The following is a 27373-nucleotide window of genomic DNA, read 5'->3' on the forward strand; positions in this document are numbered from 1 at the left end:
TTCTTTTGGCTCGTTTCTGTTGTGGCATATTTTTAAGAAGTTCTTTTTCAGTTCTCCAACGTCGAATACATCTGTTGTCCACTTCAAACTCTCGAGCTGCTGCTCGATTTCCAATTTGTTCAGCACGTGAAATTACATTAAGCTTAAAACCAGCAGTATAGCTTCAGTGCCGTTTAGGGACATTTTCAAAAATTTTCTGCTGCCTTCTTACTTAAAAACTATCCAACAAGTACTTGTACCCAAACTGATGGGATCTGTATCTGGCAGAATGCCAAGAAAAATCCATTCATGCTGAAAGGAAAATACGTCAGAGTTCATTATTGCGAGGCAGGTGGAGTCGTGTCCGTCCGCCTTTGAAAAAAATTGCAGAAAAGGCAGGGGTGGGGAGAGGATGGGTCCTGGAAGATTCATATCGAATGGCAGAGGAGAGAGACTATTCGAACTGATGAGAATGTTGATTTGAAAGGGGGAAGAATATTATTGTTCTGAGATCTCGCTTAGGGTGAATAAGGCATGTAGGTCCGTTCAAGGGAAAGAATGTAAACAAAATAACGTTCGCAAAAAGCAACTGAGTGGTCTTTTGTGTGGGAACAGCACCAGTCTATGCACAATGACAAGGCCATCCAAACTATGTACAATGACCATCATAGGAAATATTTTATTTTTAGTGCACCTAAATGCCAGTAGAAACGCCGCACCCGCTGAAAATTTAAGTTTTAAACACGTAAATGCCGCGGCGTTTCTTCCGGAAATTACAGTAAACAGGGTTCCAGAACTGACCTGCATGTTCACCTTGGAGCCATAACAAATCAAATCTATCGGGATGTCATTCTGAACAACATGTATGTTTGTTTCGGGGCACCATGGGCGCACGATTTGTGTTTATGGATGACAACGCCCATCCTCACCGTGCAAACATCGTAAGCGAATGCCTTCAATCAGAGGATGTCACCCGTATAGACTGGCCAGCAATTTCACCGGACTTGAATCCAGTAGAGCATGTGTGTGACATGCTTGGCCGACAAGTTACAGCCCGTCAACCTCCTCCTACATGTCTACCGGAGCTTCGGAGAGCATTGCTTTTTGAGTGGTGTAATATCCCTCCAAGATCAGATCGATAATTTGATACTCAGCATGGCTAGGCGTTGTACGGACTGTATTGCATCGTCTGGGAGACATAAAATGTATTAACAATCATACCAACCATGTAATATTGGTTTTTTGTAAAGAGGTTTTTTTTTTGTAATTTGCTCCAGGGAGAAAAAATTGCTAATGTAATTCTTAAATTTATGTAGTAAATTTCTCCCACAGCAGAAAAAAAACCCCATCTAGTAGAAACTTATTTCATATTTATAATATATTTGTATTTTATTCATGTGCAGCATTGTTACAGTACAAACTTAAACATTTACTATATAATGTAACTAAACCTATCTGTATGTATGTAAAAAAAAAAAAAAAAAAAAAAAAAGGAGTAAATTCTTTTCATAAAAATCTAATAATTTTTATTTTAAAGTCACATCAGAGCAGATTATAGCTTGATGATTAATTATATTTAAAAGTTTCACTTTATTGTGTTTTTAAAGGACTGATGATAATTTTTATTTACAACTTTTTTTTTTTATTTCAATAATTCACAGTCATCCAGATATAATTCAGAAATTTTGCTTGTGTTGAAAATTCTTCAGCTTCTGCTTGAAAAAGACCAAGGAATTTTCAGCAACATTTTTTATTTTAATTTTTATCATATACCGTATTTACGCGAATCTAATGCGCATCGTTTTTGGCCAAATGTAGTATTCAAAATTAGGGTGCGCATTAGATTCGATGGCGCATTAGATTCGAGTGCAAAGTTTGCCGATGAGTCAACCAAATTTAAATCGTAACAAGGGATTACTGTATTTCTCGACTACATTTACCGTTACATTTATCGTTGACACATTATTGCATAGAGGATACAAACTGCAGAGTACGTAGTCAAGAAATGGAGGGCAAACAGAGAAGAATGTCATATGACGCTACTTTCAAACGTAAAGTAATTCTTTATGCTGAAAAAAATGGCAATAGAAAGGCAGGGAGAGAGTTTAACGTAGCTGAGAGCAATGTTCGCTTGTGGCAGCAACAGAAATTGGCACTGTTTGCAACTAAAGCTAGTAGAAAGAAATTCACTGGCCCTCGCAAAGGAAGAAACCCTAAAATTGAAGAAAAAGTTTTGGAATTTGTATGTGAAAGGAGGGAGAATGGACAACCTGTGACTAGTGACATCATAAGGAATAAAGCAAAAGAGGAGGCTGAAGTTCTTGGAATACCGAAACAAGAGTTTAAGGCTAGCCGTGGATGGGTGGATCGGTTTATGAAGCGGATGGGCTTATCTCTAAGACGCCGTACAACAATATGCCAAAAGCTTCCTGCAGATTTTGAGAGAAAACTACTAACATTTCAGCGGTATGTCATCACACTTCGGAAGGAAAAGAATTTTTCAATGGGGCAAATTGGCAACGCTGGCGAGATGCCAATTTGGTTTGATATGCTCGTAACTACACCATTACGAAGAATGGGACTAAGGAAGTTATCATCAAAACTTCGGGATGTGAAAAACAACGCGTAACAGTGATGCTGGCAATAACAGCAGACGGGTGCAAACTCCCCCCCTTTCTTAATCTTCAAACGGAAAACATCCCTAAAACCCCTAAGAATGAAAAGCTATTCCCAGATGATGTCCTGATTCGAAACCAAGAAAAGGGGTGGATGACGGAATCATTAATGCTTGATTGGCTCCGAAATGTATGGGAACGCCGTTCCGGTGGGCTCTCCAATCCACCATCAATGTTTTGTCTGAACGCAGTTCGTGGTCATCTCACCGACGACGTAAAAAAGAAGATGCACAGCCTAGGCAGTGATCTTGTTATAATTCCTGGAGGGATGACGTCTCTGTTACAACCCCTGGACGTTAGTATAAATAAACCTTTTAATGGGTACGTTCAGGCGGAGTACAAAAAATTGTTTTGTGAGCCAAACCGTGAATTGACCCTGACAGGAAAAATAAGCGTGCTGCACCGCACATTGTTGCACACTGGGTTTCTGCTGCCTGGAAAAACATCGAAGCACCAATGATTATGAAATCTTTCAAGAAATGCTGCATTTCAAATTCATCGAATGGCAGTGAAGATGACGTGCTCTGGAACGCCGGGGATGACGATGACGATGATGAGGAAAGAAGAAATGAATCTGCTTCTGACGAAGAGAGCTGCGAGGATTCCAGTGATGAAAACATTAATGAAAGACGTTTACTATTAATCACTGATTCTAGAAACTGTTAGCTAGATAGAAATATTACGATTTATTTCATGTTCATATTTTACGATAGGTACCGTATATACGGTAGTGGTAATTAACAATGATTGTTTCACATAACAATAGCCCACTAATAGGTCAATTCTATGTTCTGCTACTTTACGTATAAATCCATTAATGTATAAAATATGGTATCTAAATTTAAATAAAATTATCATACCATTGATTGATAGTTTATATAAAAATCCATTCTTGTATAAAATAAGATTCAATAAATTCCTCATACCATTGATGCGCATTACATTCGTCGACAAACAATTTTTTTATTATTTAAAGTTTTAAAATGGGGATGCGCATTAGATTCGCATAAATACGGTATTTTATTGAATTCTTTTTGTATCAATTTTGATGTGTACTGATTAGAAAGTTGTTTGTTTTCTTGATTTAATTTTTATATCTTTATTAATAAATAATTAATTTATTTTGAAATTTCTAAACTTTGTTGATATATATGTGTGTGTTTGTGTAAAATAGAAATATGTAAATTTCTAATTATAATTGTCGGTAGTCCTTTTATTCTTTATTTTAAGTTGGGTAATTGCCCTATTTATCCTAAGAACAGTAATTATATATAACATATCAATCTGAAGTGCATCATTTCAAAGTTAACATGCATCATACTTTCTTACATAACCGTGCAGTGTCAATCAGTTTAAAGATTTCAGATGAAAAAAATTTTTGGACTCTTCTGTATTCTGTTCCACGCTTCTGAATGCATAGTCATTTTCCTCCTTGCCTGAACCAAAGTAACTCATTACTACTTACTTCTGCCTATCATCCATTGTGTTGAGATGTATTAAACTTTCAAAAATGTAGGGCACAAATTGCACTCATAATAATATGTGAATCAGAATTGCTTTATCAAGAAATAAAAATTATGTACCCAAGTTCCATCCTTCTACTACGCATTCTATCTGTATGCCAGCATCATCTGTAACCATTTTCTTGAAAAATTAGTACATATTCTTCCTCTGCTGTACGCAAGTCTCAGATTCTGAATGTAATTAGAAATATGGTATAATACTCAAGTAGTAACTGCTACTAATCCACCTGGAGAATAATAGAAAATGATTTCAATGCCATTGATGGCAACTAAAACAATGTTTGGTGATTTATTGCTAGAATGTGGCTAAAGGCAAAGAAACTGTCTCTCCGCCAAAACCCTTTCTGGCACGCTACTCTTTAAAACTGAATTTTACCAAAAAAATTTGTAGGCAGTCTATTTAGGCCTAGGAGAGTATGCAGGTATAAGTTTACAAAGATTGCACAAACTATTTCCATTTTGTGGGTATGTCCGAAGCGAACACACTGAGCCGCACAAGCTGCGATAGGTGAGCATTGCTGTGAAGCATGTATTTCAATAAAATACTTTGTGATTTAAAAACAGTAGAATCTGATCTCTATAGCAGATTTAGCATAACCCAGGATGCACCACGGGGAGGCCTGCCACTCTACCCCCCTCCAAATAAAACCATGGAAAAAAAAAAAAAAAAAAAAAAAAAAAAAAACTCTCATTGCTTCGACAATGCTGAGGCCTCTCAGAGCCATTTACACAATTTTAAAATTTATAAGAAAAATAATTAAAATACTATAATATTTACAATTAATTATTGACTAGGAAAAAATAATTATCAAATATGAATAATTAACAATTAACAAATAAAAATCTACAGAAATCAAAACTAAGCAAACTACGCACGATGAAAGCAAGAGAAAAAAAAGGTTTGTTCTCGCAAAAAATCAAATAGCTAAGTGACAACTAAGCACCGGGGTCTTCAAAACCCAAAACAGAAAAGAATAAAAACAAATATAAATAAATCTGTGCTCTCAGCCTCCCCCATGTTTGAAGCATGATACCAGATTCTTTGATTCACACCCACGTGACAGACGTTACCAGTACAGTGTGCTCAGTCTGAACACACCATACACTGAAGGCTTCATTCTACACAATATTTCAAAGATAAGAATTAAAAGTAATACAGAATAGGCAGATTATAATACAAACAACAAAATTATATAAAGATTTTTTTTTCATTGATATTCTTTATATTTAAAAAAAATCTGAAACATTTCTTTTAAAAATCAGTGTCTTTAAAAACAGAATATATCTCATTGTTAATGATTTGCTTGTGTGATGCTGCCATCTATTATTCATAAAAGAGGTTAAAAGTAACCATTAGTGTAGTTTTTGTGATATTTATCGATTATTTTTAGTGTCTAAAGAATGAATATTTTTGGTTTGTTCACACCAAAGACACTGTGCCGTAAAGGGTTAAAGGTATGTCACACTTCTTAATACTTATTTTTATCAGTTAATTTCCAAATTAGAAATAATACTAATAGTTTTAAATGTCAGATTAGTTTATAATTCTCATGAGCAGTCTTAGGAAGCAACATTAAAAACCACATTTTATTAATTTAAAGGTACTCAAAAACAAATTGAATTAATAATCTAAAAATTAAGTTTATAACTTCTACTTCCCAAAATATCATGAATCTATTAGTGGTATTGATATGAGATAGTTGTACTACAAAATCTCGCAATATACAGTAATAATTCACACCCCCCCCAAAATTTTTAAGTGTAATAAGGTATTTCTCCCATTTTCTTGGCGTGCCTTCGTGGTTCTGCTGGGCCAGTATTCCAAAGGTCCGTAGTTCGATTCCCGGCAAAGGCAGTTGCTAATTTTTTATCTCTCTTGCTTCCACCAAGGTTTGTATGGTCCTTAAATTTTTTGGAATTGATTTTTGGTTCTTAATTTTGGCCAAAATTAGCAGAAGGTCCTTAATTTTAATCATCTAAAATTTCTGTCTGTTTTTACGACTGCCATTTTGAGTGAATTAGCATTTTGGACGAATATTTTTGGCAATTTACTGACATATATGGTTATCTTTTGAATGGGTTATAATTTGTTTCTAATATAAATAACGGTGTACTCGAGTTTCTAAGCAAGAAGTGAAACATAAGCATTTCGAAATTCATTTTTTCTAATAAAGAGCTCTTAAACAACTTTTCGCTTTTGGGGATGTGAATTCTTTTATTAAACGTTTCTAAATTCCGCAACTTGTCAACATTTTGGGGATTTTAAGATAAGTTTCTATAGAAAATTTTTAATTCCGAGATCTGAGAATTTTTTGATGATTGTTTTTAAAACATCATAACATTGATAAATTTCATTAAACTAATGCTAATATATTGAAATTATATTAAAAAATAACATTAAAATAAAACATTTTTATTTTTCACTGTCATTCTAGAAAATTCGAGAAATATGTAACAAAATGAAAAATGTCTCCATGATATCAACACGTAATGGATGTATTTTACAGAAAGTTTGCGATGAATTTCTTACTTTTTGGAGAACGCCTGGAAGAAAAATGAAAATATAATATTTGAATGTTTTACTCTTGATACTAGAGTCATTTTCTTAACATGTTTATATTGCCTTTATTTTCTCTACTTTTCACTAGACACAAGCATGGAAAATATCAAAAATGCTTCTAATCTTATCACTTGGGCAGGCATTATAGAAAGTAATTTTTTTATTAATAAAGAAATCGAAAACTTACAATTTAAAATATTCCTCTAATATGTCTTAATGCATCATATACAGAGCTGGCACTAGGCATTTTCCTACTTGATGCAGTCTCCATGGATTCTAAATTCTGCTTCCAATGCCTGCTCTAAATTCTGAAAGTTTTGCCATTTCTAGATTTTGTTGTTCAGTATGTCACTAAATTCTAAAAATTCTGCGACACCAGCTCTGGAATCAACCTTTATCATATATATTTCATATTTCTCCTCAATGTTCATATTAGTGAAGAAATAAGATTAGCTACTTTTTCTATACATTCTAAATGCATTTTGTGTTTTTTTAGAATAACAGAAATCCTTAATTAAATTTAAAAATTCTAAAATGAAAAGGAAACATGTTGAAGAAAGAAAATTATTCTTCCAAGATATGTGCAGTTATTATTATGTAAATTACCTGTTTATAATTTTAGCCTTTACTATAATTTTCCATTTCTATTTCCTCATATGATAGATTTAGTGAGCCAGATTAAATTAAAATTAAATTTTATTATCTTTTACCACTAGTCCACGTTTGAATTTGACTATTCGTGTTTAATTATGTCACCGTGAGCTGTAACTGATTTTGTTAGCATCAGAGCATGCCTTTATGTTCTAAATTCTTTTTAAATAAGAGGCTTCTTTAAACCTTTGTCTGATATTGTAGTTACTTTCAGATATAGCAATAATTTGCTCCACATCTGTCAGGGGTTTGGGACTACCGTGTTTGACGGCATATAAGACGCACTTTTTTTCCTAAATTTGGTCTCAAAAAAGTTACCTGCGTCTTATACGTGAAGGACACAGGTTAACTTTCGATACTGAATGCTATTTTTAGCCCGGATAAAGGTCTAGACACACATAACTTTTTCTACATCTGCCATAATTATTTTGCGCATGCGTGAAATATCTGTCGCCAAAAAGTGCCAAAGCTCGAACAGGTTCGACGGTCACATTATGTCTATGGAGCCTTTCCTTCTTTACAGACTTTCTTTGAGTCAGCTGACACGTGTCAGTATCGGTGCTACTCTGTATAAACGTGTTGGTATCGGTGCTTAAATCTGTTTGTGTTTTAAAAAAATACCATGGAAAATATGACTACAGGAAACAAGAGATTAAGCTATACAATTCAGTATAAACTAGGAGTGTTTCTTGTTTTTGACGATGATGATATTGAAAAGGATTTTTATGGTTTTGAAAGTGATTAAAGTCTAATTTCATGATAGGCAATGTTTTCCTTGAATCTGTGTTTTTTTGTTGTTTCTGCTTTATTTTGTATTATGTTTGATTGCTTGCTGTTCATTCATTTATTCATTATCGAAATTTACATATGTTCAAAATAGCTTGCCGTTTGTTAATTTTCCTTAATAAAAGTATGTTTGGTAATTGCATTCAATGATTGTTTATTTGGCTTTTACGAAACGTGAGAACTAAAAGAAACCACATTTTAAGTTATTGTGATACCGCGCTGTCGCGTGGACTATTGAAACTTTTTTCATTGTGTGTGGCCTTCTAAATAAGGGTGCATCTTATATGCCGTCAAATATGGTATTTAAAATTTACCAGATCAAGTAAATCCTCATAGGTGCATTGTGGAAAGTTTGACAAGTTAGGAGATAAAGCATGCAGGAACTAGCAAAAGCATTGGTTTACATATTGAGACAAGTGTCTAATTTTAAAAAAGATGCTTAAAGAGAAGGAAATTGATATAAACTAGCCAAAATGTTTGGGAAGGCTTTAAATTAAAATCACAGATAAATATTTTGTTGAGTGTTTTTGTTACAAAACATGTATCTTTTAATGTGTAATTGTCCTAATAGCGTTTAAGAATCAAATGTCATAAATTACATGTATTTTAAACTGTGAAATTTTATTAGATTTTGATTTTAATAGAGCTTTTTAACAAATATTGTTAAAAAATAAAATTTAATAGTGGCCACGTAAATCCATAGTGTCTAAGGTTACCTAATTTAATTATTTATAGCTAACTGCTTACCCTTAAAAATTATCTCCTTTCCTTAATAGTCACAGTCATGAGTTATTGCCTTTCCTTAATAGTCACAAGATAAAACACAAAAATGTAAAACTTCTAACTGCATCTAGTGAGATTTAAAATGATACAAAACAACTTATCACCTCTAGTGCTTTAATTTCTTATTGGAACTTTAAAGTATATTAACTGGGTTACAACCCCTAGAACTCTGCGCAAAGCTATGACACTAACTGCATTAAACAGATCCTGAGTAACTTTCAACACTTGCCAACCATGCCTACATCAGGCCTTTTCTACATCAGGTTTGTTTTAATCAGCAGGTCTCTCTTTAGACAAGCAGCAACGGTGACAGTCTTTTTGTTATGAATCATGCTGATTATGATCGTACTTCTCATTTTAACCTATACCGTTTGACATAAAATCTACCTGCTATTTACTAAAGCTTTAGACTGACCAAGTATGAGACATAAAAAAATTAATATAAAGCTAACTATTACTAAAATGTAAATTTCACTAATCTTCTTTCAAGTATGTCCAACTATTATAAGTGTAAAATATTCAATGCTACTTGATAAATTGCATAAAGTTTATTTTATTCTCAAGCTTATTAATAATTATGTTAATTAATTCATGTTTAGTAATAATGCATATTACTTAGGGATCTATTTTATTTTTAAGATGGTATTACAAAAGTAAAATTCAGGCATAGAATTTTTAATTGCATTTATTCAGTTCTCATTTGCTCAAAGGTCCTTAAAAGTACTTAATTTCTGTGTGCAGAAATGTGTACAAACCCTGTTCCAAAAAATGCCTAATGTCTACAACCCAGTCTATAGCTCTGAATTTTCAAAAGATTTTGTAAAGACGCATATTTTTGTAAATTCATTTTAGAGATATCAGTGTGAAAGAATTATTAGCAATATTAAAGAAGAAAACACAAAGTGATACTTTGCTTTAAAAAAGATACAGATGAGGAAAAAGTTCCAGTTTATAAAATATCAATGAAAATCCTTGTCAATGGATTTTTGGCTATTGGTATCAGACATAATGATTTCTCATATTTTCACTAGTAGGACCGTGCCATATGATAGGAATCTGCATAAAAACTGTGAAGTCAATATGAGGAAGATATCTCTAGCGAATATTTCATACTCAACTAGAAGAAAACAAATCTGAAAATAGTACGGAGAATTATTATATTATACAGATGTTCGTTGGTTATGTTGAGGTATATGTTTACTAAGATTCAAGAGCCTACTACAAGAAGTAAAAGATTTAGAATCAAAAGATTAAATATACATTGAATATGTACATGACATTTGGTTGATGGATTTAGCTTTTGTTGCTTACATAATAAACTATCTTGCCAAATTCAGTTTGCATCTGCAAGGAAAAAAATCAAACAATAGTTGAATTGATTGGATTGGATACTTTCTAAAACAAATCATGGCTACTATCTTTCCAGCTGATGAAGAATGGACTGTTTCAAAAATATTTCTAACAAATTGTTTAAAGAGGGATGGTACATTAAAAAAAAAAAAAAAAAAAAAACTTATGTGTACACCACGACTTCATTGTACAGAATATTAAATTATACACATTTTTTCTTGCATTTCATTTAAACTTATTGGACTGAATTAAATCTACTTCGTCGATAGCACATAAACCACAATAGAATAAATGCACTCTTTAAAATTCACTATATCTGCTTACTATAGCGAATGTCTGGCGCTAGGTTCACTTAACAGCATTATATTTTGTTCATATTATAACTATATATATATATCTATATACATCTGTAAGAAGATTTCAACTGTCGGCATTTACTTCCATAAATCTCTATCACCTAGGGGATAGGATTCCTCCATTAGTTCGTACAATACTCTGAAAATTAAATTTTCCGAAAAACTTCAGTGAAGATAGCAGTACGTGTGATAAGTAATTTCTTAGATGAAAAAAACAGTTTTCTTGAGTTTTAGCAGTAGTTATGTCTATGTCGTAATGCAATTAAGAGGCAATCGGCCTAGTGCGACCTTTAACAATATATTATAAATAAGTTATCTTTAATGATGAGTTGAATCCAGGAAGATGGAACATACTTTTTGCACCTAGTGCAGAGTGTCTAGAAGAGAAGTAAGTGCGGCACCATCTTTTGGTGAAAATTATAGTAGAAAAGAAGAGCCATTTTTTGTTAACAAAAATGGAGTGTGAGCGGGGATGAGGCCCGAACCTACAATTTGAGGATCTGTAGCTTCAGGATTTCTGCCGCTCGGCTATGCTCGTCTTGAGAGAGGTTGCGAATTAATTTTGATTGGCAAAGCTCAAAATAATCTCGATGCCTTGAAAAGCTAGACAAAGTTTCTGCATATTTGATTTAGCTGATTTAATTCTCTGAGCTATTGTGGTTATTGATTTCATGAGATAAAGGGTTTTCTGATCTTTGAAAATGTTAATGATTTCTACTAAATTTTCCTGTGGGTTTTTCTGCTTAACTTTGTCACTGTAAAGTTTTTTAGGCATTTCTTGATTAATTTTTAGCAGTAGTTAGATGAGGCATAATGTTTATATGGCATAAATGTACTGGAGAGTAAGTCCTAGGAAGTATCACGTGATCACTATACACTAATCAAAGTACAGAATCATGATAAAATAGAAATGCAATAAATGTAGTAAAAATGCAGAAATCATCGTAAAAATAAAATAATACTTAAAAATGTTTGGGTAAATACTAACGATGAAGGAAAAAATATATACAAGTCCTGAATAACTATTTTAATGAAAGAGTACGAATCAGGCTCGAAATCGCGACCATGTAAAAACAGGAGCGGAGTGTAATATCACTTGGCTATCGTCACTGTGTAGAAATTAGATAAAAAGTTGAAGTGCATCTAATGCCAATGCTAGCTTATCATTTCATTTTATAACCCAGAATGCACAAAATTTATATCATTTGAAGAATTATCTAATCGTTACATGTTCTATTCAAATACTATAATAAATCTAGAACCATTTATAAAAGAAATTAAGCAAACAAAACAAAAAGAAACAGTTTTTCACAGATGATTCAGCATTTCTTATTCAATTAATTCAGTTCTCACTTCTTGACAAGGCAAAAATACACAAACATTCAAAATATCTATATTAAAAATTATGAAGTAAATCTTAAACACTTATTGCCTCGAAAAAATTCCAGAAAGGATTAAACATGATTTAATTCGCGATAATAAATGATGACGTTATCTTTGTTGTTGCGAAGCTTAGTCTCTCTAGATTGGCAACAAATCTACTATTCTGCTGTTCCAAATGTAAACAAACATGTCCGCCATGTTATTTAAACATTAGGCTTAACCGCACTTAAACGGCTTTAAAATTGTTGATAATTCTACAAATATTGCTTGCAGATTTCTTAAAGGCATAAAAACCTTAACTGGAAGATATGAACAACATAATTCACTTATTTTTAAATCAAAAAATGCACAATTTACAAACATATAAGAATAAAGAAACTGAGATCACTGAGCCGGGTAACAGAGTGGATATATATACATATATTCATATATATTTGGTGCGGCCAATTGCAACCAAAATATGAGGTGCACATCTACATGTTATAGCAGTCCTATATACAAAATTTCAACGTTCTGATGCTACTCGTTTTTTAGTTATGCGAGATACGTACGTACAGACACCACGAAAAATTATCTTCAGAATTCATTTTAAAGCAGTTTTATAATTTTTTGGTAGGAAAAGTCTTTTATTTTGTCCTTATGTACAGATGTCATGCAAAAACATCATTAAATTGCATTTGATAGCAGTCAAAATGGATATTTTCATTGAAATATGCTGCCTGAAACTTTTCGCGATTACTATACTTCGTACAGGGAAGTAAAAAAGAAATACCCCCACCCCAATTTTTTACGGGATTCACCGTTAGGCACTACTCAGAAAGAGAAGGGTGCTTAATAGAGGATTTTTGAAGAGAAACTGGCTTGTATCCATGTTATACACAGGAATAACCACAAAAATGACCATGTAGCCAACCAGGACTCCAACCCCAAACCAAACTACCAGTGTTCAGTGGCTTTTACTGTTTGCCTGAAGATAAATATTATGATGAAATTAGGATTCTTCACTTCGGATTTAAGATATATTTACTTGATTAAAACCAACTGATACTTTTGTGTGGCAATGTTGATGTGGAAAAAATAACAACTAAAATTATAAATAATATATTGCTTATTTCTTCAGGAAAATTAGGTTTTTCTCCTTCAGAATGATATAATTTAAAAAGCACACACTCCAAAGCCTAAAAATTACCTTTGGAATCTACTGTATAATTTAGAAAAGCTTGCATTTTATTTAACTTTTTTTTTTGGCTCTCCCTACCTATGTGGCTATGCATTTTTGATACTGAAATAATAATGTCAAAATATTATTTCCGGCTCACACACAACCATTCAAAATCTCATGCAAGATTAGCAATTAGTAATTATGTACCAGGATATTCAAGATTAGTAGATAGTATGCAGATTAAGTCTTTTACTAACTAGAACTTATAACAATAATTAAACTTCGAATGAATATGATTCACTTATTTTGAAAAATTTCAAAAACGTTTAAATGTATTTTGAATTTTTGATAACAAATGCTTCTTTGTAATTATTACATGTGGCTACTATTATTACTATTACATATTTCTACTCTAACGTTTTGGGCATGGTTTCCTTAGTGGACACCTTTAAAAACAGAAAGTACTTGTATTTTTTCTATTTCAGTTGCACAGGTTATTCTGTATTTACTATTAAGTTTGAATTAATGTCTGATGGACTGAAATACTTTGATAAAATTAGAAGTAGACCATGCCTTGGAAAAGTCTGACCACACAATATACAACATTTGTATTTTAGTATTAAACAGTGCTATAACAATGACAGTAGGATTTTTTTATAGGAAGAACAGATGAATTATTTTCTCTTTATTACTGGGACAGTTAGTTTGGTATATGACTAAGGATCTGGAATGGATTAATAATGTGCACCCAGGTATTACTGTGTATATATATATAAAGAATTTATAATTTTAATTAAGGAATCAATCTAAAGTGATTTAATAAAAAAATAAATATAAATCAGCATGCTGAGTTTTTACAAACTTTAACAATCGATAAAAAATATAAAAACTAACAAAAAATGCAAAACAAATTTCTTATTAACGTAAGAGAATTGTGATGAAACATAGTGCAAATGAATTAATTTGGAGGCTTAATTACACCATTCTTTACCAAATTTTTATGTACAATACATTAATTAATGATAAACACATAATTTCACACTCAAATTATGCAAATTATGTTTGAAAAATACATAAATTTACAGAGTAAAAACAAATGCTTAACATCACAGACTGGAGCAGAACAGGGAATAAATATTTTAAAATTGCATAGCTTTATATATCAGGAGATAAAAATTTTACAATGTGGATAAATGCAGACGATTTTCAACAAATAAAAGATTATTATAAAGAATACATTTATTTTGCATTATAATCTAAATTTTACACTTTGAAAAAAACTTTCATTGTTATGATAAAGCTCAAAACCTTGCCACATTTAATAAACACGTTTGTAATTCAGCTATTACTTAATTGCGCTTTTCTGTAAAAAACATTGTAGTAAATTGACACACCCGAACCAAGAACTGCAAGTTGGTTACTTAATCAACAAATTCTACATTCCTATATAAAATATATTCATCCTTCATTTTTCTACCTTCAAACTTTATATGGTGTGTTAGTCTTTCTCCTATATTTTTTCCATTTAGCGCAACCTTTCCCATACCAGCCAGAGAAGGTTGTTGTATTACCCTGTAAGTCTTTTCTATTCTCACTTTTTATGAAATATGTCCTGGAGTCAATTCTTTCAGCATTTAATTTCAGTAGTGAGCTAGCTGATGTAATGTCTAATAATTTTATATGAGGTAAAAATGCATTCACTTCATTAGTGTCCATATGCATTTCTGAGTTCCTAACCTCAGTGTCTGATTTAACATCTTTTTTTGATTGTTCTGCAATAGTTTCAATTTTAACTTGAGATTCTGGTATATCATGGCTTATTTTTTTATCCAAAGCATCATAATGATTCACCAAACCATTAGAACTTTTTGTTAAATGAAGTCTTGTGGTGGTTGAAGTTTCACGACTTGTTAATGGTGAAGCCAGATTAAAAATTGGGTCACTTTCCCTGGAAATAAATAGAGTGTTCAGTACACAATAACATTTCCATTTTAAAATACTACAAAAAAATAAGAATTACTTAAATTTGCTTGAAACTAGTACAAAATTAATTTTGATAGAATAATGCTTTTAACTTTTACATAGTTTTAAAAATAGAAATATTATTAATTGTTTTTATAAGTAATGAATTTTAGTGCACGTATATTAAATTTTCATAACTTCACAATACTGATGAGTAGATGTCACTTGAAAAATTATTATGATTTGCATGGATGAGTTACATCATATAATCATACAAATATAAACGAACTAATCAAATACACAGTGAAATACAAGCATTTGGACAGCATATTTCATTTACACCCTTCTATTTAGTAGGAAATTTAACTTTTCATAAATTTAGTTACTTTTCGTGTGAAGCTAACAATCTGTAAAATGTTCAAAATGGTTGAAATTAATTCATTTACAGTTAACATAATTTAAAGCTATTATGCAACTCTTTAGATGAATCATTTATGAAAAAGTCCTTTTGACTTATTTCAAGCATACTTTTGCCCTCCTTTTCAAAATATTGCTTATTTCATTTTACATTTATGAACACAAATCACATGTTGTTTCCTGAATGAGCATGCTCATTTTGTATGTTCACGTCATTTCACTGTCCATGAAATCAGACTTGTCTATAATAAATATCTGGTTGTAATGAACGTTTTTTGCTATGAAAGCAGTGCCTTTAGTGTGGGTAATAATCACAACCTAAATCTATGATTTTCCACCAATGTTTTGGTAGTTTTTCAAAGCCTTCTGCCCAGAAACTTGGTGGCAGATAGTCCAAAAACAGATCAACCTCATTTTGGATGTCCTGTGCAGAATGGAAGATAACACCAGCAAGATGTAGCTGCAGGTGTGAAAAAAGGTAGAAGTATGAAGGAGCAATGTCGGGCCTACATGTTGCGTGTGGCAAAAGATCCCATTTGAGTCTATACAGAGTCTAGATGGTGAATGCAGACACATGTGGTCTTGCATGATGTTGATGGAACTCAGTTCAACATTCTCCCTTGATAGCAGCATCAACAAGAACTAGCATCTCACTGTACACCTTACTGTAGAGGGTTGTACTTTTTTCCAGATAGTCTTTGTGGATAATATCACAGCAATCCCTCCTGATACAAAGCATGATCGTTTTGTTAGTCAAATTATGCTTTGTGACGGGCTCGCGGGATGCAGACCAACATCCTTTTTTTTCTGTGTTGTTGAAGTAAATCCACTTTACCTTCATGGCAAGTGACGATCCAGTCCAGTATATTTCCTTACATTGATATTCGAGCAAATAAGTGCAGGCCCTAAAGGCCCGTCCAAACGAGGCCGCTCGCGACGTAGTTGATGCAAGTTTTTTGACGGCGGCGTAAATTCGCACGATGCAGAAGACGTAAAACTCAGTACGCACCCGTTCAGTTTTTCCGCCCACGACGCGTGTATAGCCAATGGCCGACCGAGTTCTTATCACGTGTCATAATCAGAAAACCTTCTTGCTTACCCGTTTCAATATAAGGTCAGAACCACACAGAGATGAGTTTTTGCTTAGAAATATCATAACTGTATACAGCAATAAAATTATCAGCATTGTTCACGCCATCTTCGGATTTCTCAAACCGTATATATTGGTATAAATTTAAAATTCTTATTAAAGGGGAAAACTGTATATTTATAAAGCAATGATCCGACCAGCATATCCATATGCTTCACCTATTTATAACACCGTAAGTAATAGGAACCTAAATAAATTACAGTTTCTACGAAATCAAAATTTCTGCCTTACAAAATTCTCCTTAATTATTATAAATATTGGCTACATCATGTGTAATAAAAACCTCTATAAATATCCCAATATTAAATATGCCAAAAACTAACTTATAATATAACAACTTCTAAAATAAAGCAGTTGACTGTGAAAGAGTATTCAATAAAATAAAATTACGAAATTTTGGAGGAAAGTTACAACTTGTGTCATACAGCAATCATTTATTGAAGTTTAATAAAATTACCTTTGCAGCGACTTCTACTTGTTACATTATTTTTCACAAACACTCCTATCACAGATAGCTGAGTGGTCAGCGCGCTGCTTTGCAAATGGAAAGGTGGCGAGTTCGAACCTCACCCGTAGACAGTATGTAATTCAGTCAGCTTTTCTCATTTTGAAACGTGTTTCTTATATTTAATCACAAATCATTATATTCTTATTTTACCGATTGTTGTTGTTTTCATTTCTTATTTTATTCATTATTATTATTATTATTGTTTTTAATTTAGTTTAAAAATGTGCATTGCAAATAGAAATCCTTATGTAATAATATATCTGCATCTCTTTATCATATATCATCTATAAATTCTCTCTTTATTTTTACTTTATTGCATATTTTATCATGCACATAATTTCTCATAAACTGTCCAAAGTTTGAACCTCATTCTAAATTCAAAAATGAATAAAAAGAAAAACAAAAGATCAAGGGAGGGGGAGTAAAAAAAATATGAAGTTGGTTTTATTATATGGTGGATGGTGTATATAAAGAGAATTAAGTAATTTAATTCTCTTTATATACTGTATTCCAAATCAATTTTATAAATCCTAATTTTCATACAATATAGAATCTGCAAGTCTGTCAAACTGGTCGATACTCATCCTGAAGTAATTAAAAAAAAAAAAAAAAAATTAATTCCTACTTAGGTTTACAAAGAAAAATTAAAAAAATACAAATAAATAAATAAATAAATATACAAACAGAATTTTTTAAAATTAAAAATTTTAATCTGTGAAAAAGCTGTATTAACATCAAGTGTCTTTCACTACAAGTTTAAAAAATTGTATTTGAACTTGAGTGGATGAATAAAAAGCATTTTATGTACTGAAAATTTGAACAAGATATAGGGAGAATGTGAGCTAATAGTAGGATTTTAATAATTCCGGATATTCATTTCGCAAACGAGGCAGTAAAAAAAAAAAAAAAAAACTCTTTTAACAGGTCGCTCTAAATAAATCTTTCGGACCCATTCTTGCCATTTTTTGCAGTTTTGCCTCTTCCTAATAATTGCACTTAATAGTAAAGTTTCAGCTATAAAAAAAATCATCTGATTCAGACAACTTGCCGCAAACATACAGAAGCACAGCGAAGTAATAAGATACAGCTCTGTTGACGCTATATTACAGCGTCACGTGATTTGAGCGCAAAATAATTCTATTGGTTAAACACACTCTTTGCGAGCGTACTCGTCTGGACGCTTTTATGCTGGTAACGTAAAAGCGCGTTCGTCAGCTATGTTTCGAGCGTACTCGTGTGGATGGGCCTTAACACATTTGTATTTATCTGCTTGAGTTAGCTCATGCGGCACCCAGCAATTGATCTTGCAACTAATGGACATGGCACTGATGTCTAACTCCTTAGCACACTATTAAGTGGTTGCATACTGATTATTGGGCCCACCAGCAGCCGAGCGGTAAAGACACTGAACACTGGTAGTTTGGGTCCGAGGTTCGAATCCCGCGAACGTGCTGGCTGCATGGGCGTTTTCATAGTTTTCCCCATGTTTAAAGTGTATACGAGCCAGTTTCCCTTAGAAAGTCCTCCACGAAGGCATCCCTCCCTTTAGGCAGATAGCCCTCATGTGCTTTGCCATAATTGAATAACCCAACCCAACGCATACTGATTATCTTCCACAAGTTCTCACAGATGGGCATCAACAATATCAGTAGGCCGGCCAGAGCGTTCTGCTTGTTGAATGTCATAGTCCTTGTTTGTGAACTTTTGGTACTAATCCTTCGCAGTGTCATATGATAAAACATTAGTATCTAAAGCTGTACACATGATTCTGCAGTTGACTTCTTGCACCAGAACTGGAAGTGAATGTTGGTTCTAATCTGGTAGCATAATAGTTCTATTTCAGACACCTTGTACTTAATGATAACAATATTTTTTTTACAAATTTCACAATACAGTGTTCTAAAGCAAGTCTCTTTCTTTATGTTTAACAAAACATAATTAAGCACGGCAACGTGAACTGCTTACACAAATGATATTCGCAGTGGCGGGTTGGTTGGTTGGTTTATTAGATTACGGCAAAGCACTCGAGGGCTATCTGCCTTAAGGGAGCGATGCCTTCGTGGAGGACTTTTTAAGGGAAACTGGCTCGTATACACATTACACATGGGAGAAACCACGAAAACACCCATGCAGCCAGCCCGTTTACAGGATTCGAACCTCGGACCGAACTACCAGTGTTCAGCGACGTTACCGCTCGGCCGCTGGTGGGCTTGCAGTGGCGGGAAACTTTTATTAAAACACTATATATAATATTTCATTTTCTTAAAAAAATTTTTCAAATTCAAAAACATTCAATTTTTAAATGCAACTGCATTTTTATCACAAATGCACAATTAAAAACGATTACAAATTTCATAATAAAAACTTAATATTTCAATTCAGGATAGTTAAATTGTGAAGTAAAAAAATAAAATAGCATAGTAAAGAAATCATGTTCTGTAATAAAAATAAATAAAGCAATATGATTCAATTAAGAAAAATACAGATGTGACTTTTACTTAAAGTGGAATTAAAAGTACACTGTATCCACAAATGTCCTTACTCGAAATTTTTTTTTTTTAACTGTTGCTGTAGACATATACTTCAAATCACAAAAATGTTTTAAATTAACATTTTGTCAGTTTTAAATTTGGAGAAATCAACTTGTAAAAATTACAAAATTTAACCTTTAACATGTTCCTTTGGTTCCTAAATTTATATTTATGAAAAATTTGCACTTGGTATAAAAAATGAAATATAAAGGTTTTATTCCCATAAAACAGAAATTGACCAAAACATTTAATTTCAAAATTTGTAATATCTAACATTATTTCGAATTTGTACTGAGATGTTGGTTAAGAAATAACTTTTCTTCTTTTTAAATGCCATTCAATTATACTCTTTTGTGATTTACTAGCATCTTTAATTTATAATTTTGTTGCAACTGGTATGCCAAAAGAATTTTCACACAAGTAATTTATAATTTAGAAAGTCTAAAAATGCCATTATTAATATTCTGATGAAGGGTTTTTTTTTTTTTTTTTTTTTTAAATTTTAGAATCATAAACTAGTAATTATAAAAAATTAATTAAAATACAAATACTCTTTATTTTTAATTAATGCAAATAATATTAAGAGTTGGATATGTGCCAACTCTTAATATTATTTGCCTGCACTGTTTTCTAGAACATGAATTCTATAAGATCTCCATTTTATTATTCTGTGTTATTCTATATATTCTGTGAATAAGTTCTTCATTTTGAAAACAATTGCACTGATCAGAAATGTTTATGACATAATCTCTTAACGTCAGAAATCTTTTTCTACACAATTTTATTTTTAGTTACATCCAAATGCAAACTTTTGCAATCTGTGTATGGCCACCTATGAATACAATTCCTGAACGTAATACCAAATATCTTGGTCAATTTTTGTTACACAAGATTCAAACTTTTTGTATTTTGTTTTAAATAACAAGCACAAAATTTTTCTAAATATACAGTCAGAAATCTCCATAATCCGGACCTCAAACCTACAAACTTTCTGTGCATGCATAAACGCATCGCGTGCGCATATGCGTTTACGCATGCGTGTTTAATGTATAATGGATGGTATAAGCTAATATAAAATTATCTAATTATCTATTTCAGTTAATGTTGCAGATTGCGTTGTTCCTTAATCTTCTAATTGGATCCAGCTTATTATTATTTATTTTTTGCAGACTGTTAGAGCAATTTTATAAAAGTAAGCTTGAACTTTCGATTATGTCAAAAAGAATTTCTGATTCTGAAGCTGCCAAAGGATCAGCAAAAGTATGTTTCGATGTCCATCAAACAAAAAGTGGAATTGCTGCAAAAAATGGATAAAGGCATATCCTTTGTTTCTCTAAGCTTTCCGAAATCTGTTTATCAATTTCACGCTGTTCTGCGGGGGGAGACCGCAGCGCACAATAAACTGGAAGTTGATCTGTCAGCACTATCCTTATCTTCAGGGCAGATGTTTTTATTTTATTCGGCTTATAATTCCTTACTGAATTTAGTATTTCATCTCGATGTACTCCGTCTTTGATATGATTTAAATCAAATTCCTCGTCATTATAAATATCACCAATACATATCAAATAGTTTTCTGGTTGCAATTTTCTAATTTCAACTATGCATAATGTATGCTTTACGCATGCACACATTGAAAGAAGTGTTTAATAAAGTAAACAAATAAATATGATTTTTTTTTGTAAATTTTGATACCCTTTAGATCATAATTGCTCTTTATTTCATAAATTACGGTTTCATATTTTTAATTTTATAATTTCTGTATGCCATCTTACCAGATTTAAACTGATGATCTATAATCCGGAATCGCCGAAATCCCGACGAGTCCGTATTAAAGACTTTTGACTGTAGAGACCAAAGCAACATGTAAAAATACAGATTTTAAGTATTTTTTTCTTCTTCGAATTTCATTTTAATTGTTTAAGTTCCGAAGATGTTAAACAATTAACTTAATTGTTCGGTTAATTTTTTAACATCTTCGTATTTCTGACATTCATTTTAAATAAAGTTATCGCCTTCCATTTCATAAAGGCCCAGAAATGCCCGAGCAGGAAAGTTGCTGAACACTGGTAGTTCGCTCCGGTGTTCGAATCCCGGCGAACGGGCTGGCTGCATGGGCGTTTTCGTGGTTTTTCTCATTGTAACGTGTATATCAGCTGGTTTCCCTTAGACAGTTCTTCAAGAGAGGCATCCTTCCTTTTAGGCAAATAGCCCTGCTTTGCCGTAATTTAATAATCCAATTCAATCCATTTCATCAGTATTTGGTCAAAGCCTTTATCAGTTTTTAGTGGCTAAGCATTTTGAAGGCATGAGATGAAAGGAAAGACTAGTTTCATCAAGAGGGAAAACTTCTTCAGATGATACGTTTTAGAGACATTAGGATTTTTAGAAGCAGGAGACTTGAAAAATTTGCAATGCCCTCGCCGGGAATCGAACTACACACCTCTCGAATACGCGGCGAATGTGCAGACCATTACACCACAAAGGCACACTAAGAAGGTGGGAGAAATACCTTATATACCCCCCTTAAAGTGCGATTGGGAATTAAGGGACCCAGTCGCCAAATCCTGGTGGTGAAGAATTATCATTCACCACCTTTTAGTTCAGGCGCCACTGTAGAGACATTAGGTATTTTTTTGGGAAGTAGAGGAAATGAAAAATAAGCAATGTCCTTTTTGGGAATTGAATCATGGACCTCTCGAATACGCACTGAGCATGCAGACCACTACACCATGAATGCAAGCTAAGAAGACGGGTGGGGGAATTATCCAGTGACGTTATAATACTTTACAACATCAGTGGATAAATTCCTGAATCTTCAAATAATTCGACTGAGAAATCATGGGATGTTCCGTTTATGATACAATACGATGTTCTATGATGTAATTTAAATTTATACAACCGTATAGTCTCAAACCAGTCGCTCTTCAGTTTAATCTGCAATGATATGGTGTTTGCTTTTCTGTCAGTACTGACTCAATTGCTGCTATTTGCTGGTATGCATGTCCAAGTATTTTCTCTTTGAACACCCAACTTCCTTGAAGTAGATTCCCCTTTAAATTTTTGTTCCCCCCCAATTTCCTTCATTACATCTACATTTGTTTTCAGTGCTGACACAAGAAAATTAAAATTTTTAAATTGTTAGACTTCTATAAATTTTGTATTCCTATCAATTTTTTTTTTTTTTAAATATCAGTTGCATCAAATGCAAGTTTAAAGCAAAGTCCAAAGGATAATTATTTCAATCAAAAGATTTTTGTTAAATGAGAAAGAAATAAACCACTCCAGCAGCGCTTATCCTCTACCACGGAGTGGCACGATTTTTATATCGGGTGCAAACAATCAATCATATTATTTAGAGCTTTTAAGCCATAATAATTTCTATATTAAAGAACATTTTTTATATAATCTACAACAAAAGACAAAATTACTATTTAAAACATTCTTTCTAAAAGGATTAATGTAAAAATTTATATATATATATATATATATTTAAAGCTGGGACATAACCCAAACTGTCAACGTCCTGTATGCTTAAAAACATTGTGAAAATACGAACTTTCTCAGTTTTAGGCAATTCAATTTAAATGAAGTTAAAGCAAAGTAGTAGACGATTACACGAAGGTAAAAATTTACTCTTACAAACATTTAAAAAAAAGAAAGAAAGAAATTTAAAAAAAAAGTTAAAAATTTGAATAATATCATCTGTAATTTAAAAAAAATAGCTTTTCATATAGTATTAATAAATATTTATTACACATCATTGAGGGAAAAAATTCATATAATTAATCCTTTTTAAAAATTTATTTGAAATTTAAGGATAAAAATAGCTGTGGCAATTCACTGTAAAAAAATCCATAAACCACATTTAGCGTTGTTATCGCTCAAAGAAAAGATGCCAAATTTCAAAACGCGAAAATATGTAAATTCGTGTATATCTTAGAAAATTTTGAATAAAAAACTCTAATTTTTTGCAGGTATGCTTAGAACTACACCTACTTTAAGACAATGGTAAAAATTTTATAGGTTATAATTCAAAATTTTTTCCGAAAAATTTATAAAAAATATTTAAAAATAGAAATTTTAAAAATAAAACACAAAAAATGAGTGAATTTGTTTTGAAATGAACCTAAATTTCGAAATGTGAAAGGAAAAATAAAAAATGTTTAATAAAAAAAGAGATATTAATAAATATATGCCAAATTCAATTAACATTGAGGAGCTAAAATTTTGAGAGCTAATTTTTGAAAAGCTACTCGTACGATTTTTACAAAACTTGGCAGTCTGGCATAATTTGAGTCGTAGAATCGAAATATGTAAAAAAATTGGTATGTTATTTCAGAAAAAGTCCGATTTTGTGTCAAAATACCTATGTTAGAATAGTGCTATATATAAATCTAATATATATACTAAGTCACGTTTTTGAGACATGAAGAACAAACACAATTTGAATTTTGTCAATCAGCCCAGTAGAACAGGAGATATAAAACTGTCCCTTTTTTTTTTTTTTTTAGCAGTGTACATGTAATTATATAATATACACAAGATGCAAATAGACAATAAACACTTGCTAATTTAAACTGTTTGTAGTACTGAGAAGTCCATTTCACAGTATAGTTAACAGTTAGATCTTTCTAAGTCTCCTGTGTTTCAAATCATGCATAAAAGATTTCATTCAAATGGGCTAAACCGTGATAAAAAAGTGCTAACCATTTCTTCTTTAGAAATGGATATTGATTATCTAACAAAACACTAACAAATACTTTCTGCTTCATGTATCTAACTGTTCATATGAAGGATATAAAATATATTTAGATCCGTGAAAATCTATACGAAAGGGGTATGAAACACTTAGAATGAAAAGGGTATTCTCGCAACAGGTGACCTATTGCCTATGAACCATGATCAAAACAAATGAAACCTGATAACAGTACTATTAAATGACATAAAAAGCAGCAGTACATAAATACAAAGGGATTATACTTATTTTTAGAACATTTGCTGCTTACTTAGCCAGCTACTTAAAGTAGTTATTATAAAAAAGAAAAACATATATAAAGATTTTAATGATTATAGTTAATATCACAGATCCAGCTTTTTTATTCAGTTTGAAACATAACTAAGTAAAGCTTTGTCGAATGGCAACACAAAACTTTTACACGACTGAGTTTTTAATCAAAAGTTCCTTATAACTGTAAAAAATATAAATAAATAAAAAAACAAATTCAAAATTCGGGCTTCGAGGTACACATATTTAGTAAGGAGATTGATTAGTGGCTATTGCTGCTACCGTTATGCTATTGCTATTTCTCCACAATGTCACCGAGTTTTCTGATTAAATTTGAAACATATCTTAGGTATGCTGAGTGGCAACACAAAGCTTTTAAACTGCTTAATTTTTAATCAAAAGTTAATTAAATTTGCATAAAATATGAAATAAATACAAAAAGAAATTCAATTTCAGGCTTTGGAGTGTATACATATTTGGGTGGAGGACTGCACGTGTACAAAATTTACTGGCTTTTTGGCATGTCGCAGTTTCTCCACAATGTGAGAAACTTACTAACATACATGCTTACATATTCTTCATTATTTAATAATATACATTACCAGATTATTGCATTAAATTACTAGCTCAAGTATCCATTTTTTGTTCTGGTGGCAAGCATTTCATTTAAGGTGCACTCTCAATTTAAAAGCCACTACCTAAACACAGAAAGTGACAGAGCATACTGGCATTTCTGACTGCCCTTTCCAATTGTGCACCACCACATCTTTATTCCAAGCTAGCAAGCATTTATCGGCTCCTCCTTTAGCACATCCCACTACCACCTTTTCTTCCTCACTCACTCTCCCCCCTCCTGCACTTCCCCATTCTTGCAATGTCCAGTGGTCTTCAAACTTTGTCAACTTATAGAAAGAACACTTAGAATTATACTTTTTTTTTTTTTTTTTCCCCAGGGAACCCTCATCTTAACCTGAGAAAAAAATACCTTAAAGTAATATTTAAAGCAGATCAGTATGTTGTCTTTACTTTATGTAAAGATAATCAAAGAAAAGTACTGTACTTTTTAGTAAAAAATTGTGCATAAAATTAAAGTAATTTGCTCATTAATAGCATTAATTTGTGCTCCAGGTGTCACCTATGCTTACATCACATTTTGTAGCAGGGGTGTGCTTGCATTTTTTTTTAACACAGCCTGTCGAAGTCTAACTCTAATGATGTTATCTGCAGTCACATTTCATATTCTGCATTTAATTTGTTTCTATATTCTGGTTTTATTGCCTCATATATTGAGAAAGATTTTTCACTTAAATACATTGTTCCAAATGACTAATTGAAAAAAAAATTATCCAGCCATACTTTTTGGGAAATATTCTCTTAAATCTTCTGTCTTCTTCAATTGCAAAAGGTGCTCTGTGGTAAAAATTTTTTAAACTGTCCTTAACAATTCTTTTCAATTAGAAAACTCTTTAGTTTAGCATAGCACATTATTCTGTTTGACATATTATGACTACACGTTAAGTTTTAAAACTAATCTACAGATAAATGTATTTTTATATTTTTATTTAATAAAACTTTTCCAACTAGTATGAATACTTTAAAGTTTTCTTTTTGAATTTTAATTTTGACTTGTGGAACACAGTTTGAAGACCACTGTCCTATACCAATGACACACTATCTACTGCATTATACTGTAGCATATTGCCATAGATGAAGTATAGAGTAATACGGGGAATGCAACAATAGTGATGTTGACTTACTGATAGTGAGAATGAAAGAACAACAGGTATGGATCCAGTTAGTATTTAACAATAAATGAAATGAATTTGCATTTACTGTTTTTAAATTGTTTAGCTTGTTAATTAATAACAAAAAATTTCAAAGAAAAATTAAACGTCTTTTGCTTTGTTGAATGACAAAAAACACTGCTGCATGGATGATAACAATATTTTAATTCGAGTAGTGGCAAAAAATTTCTTTTAAATCACCGAGTTTATTTATTAAATTTGAAATGTTGCAAGTGGCAATAAACATTTTTTACGTCTGCCAGTTTTCTGAATAAATTCGAAGGGTAAATAGGCTTATGGTTTGCAGAGTGACAACATAAAGATTTACTGATGATGGATGACACACTGTATTACCACATTATCAGATAAATGCACATCAACATTACAAGATGAATGATGATGTTCTCAAGGGAACCTATCATATCCCTCAATGGTAGGCATTGTACTTTAAACAAATACAGTGTAAATTAAAAAAAAGCAAGTATATGTTAATTGAAGCAGTGCTATTTCACATTTATCAATAGTCAATCGTGTTCCTCAGATATAAAAACACACTGATAGCCATCACTACTTTTTATTCATACAAACACTGACGTCTCACAGTTTGACCAGAAATTTGACCTGAATATTGACAGATCGCCACCACAATTCAGCAGTGTGGCAGGCCAGCATCATAAACGTTGTTCCTGTTGATTCCTAACAATTTTTTGTTTAAGACATCTCCATAAACATTCTATCATACGAGTGTTGGCACCACTTTCAGGATCAATAAAAATTCATTTGATGAATTACTGTCTAGTGGGAA

General features: G+C 32.0%; 1 protein-coding gene across 1 annotated transcript in view; it reads right to left on the reverse strand.

The window, feature by feature from the left end:
* Positions 1-11967: 11967 nt before the first annotated feature.
* Positions 11968-27373, reverse strand: part of Sirt7 (sirtuin 7) — a 75593-nt gene continuing 60187 nt past the window's right edge. The window contains exon 9 of the mRNA XM_035377270.2: positions 11968-15156. Within this exon, the coding sequence (XP_035233161.1) occupies positions 14688-15156 (469 nt within the window). The 3' untranslated portion in view covers positions 11968-14687. The remainder of the gene's footprint in view (positions 15157-27373) is intronic.

Source organism: Stegodyphus dumicola, chromosome 3 (assembly GCF_044657685.1).
Source record: "Stegodyphus dumicola isolate Sdum_Otavi_A_Nest chromosome 3, ASM4465768v1".
NCBI lineage: Eukaryota > Metazoa > Arthropoda > Arachnida > Araneae > Eresidae > Stegodyphus > Stegodyphus dumicola.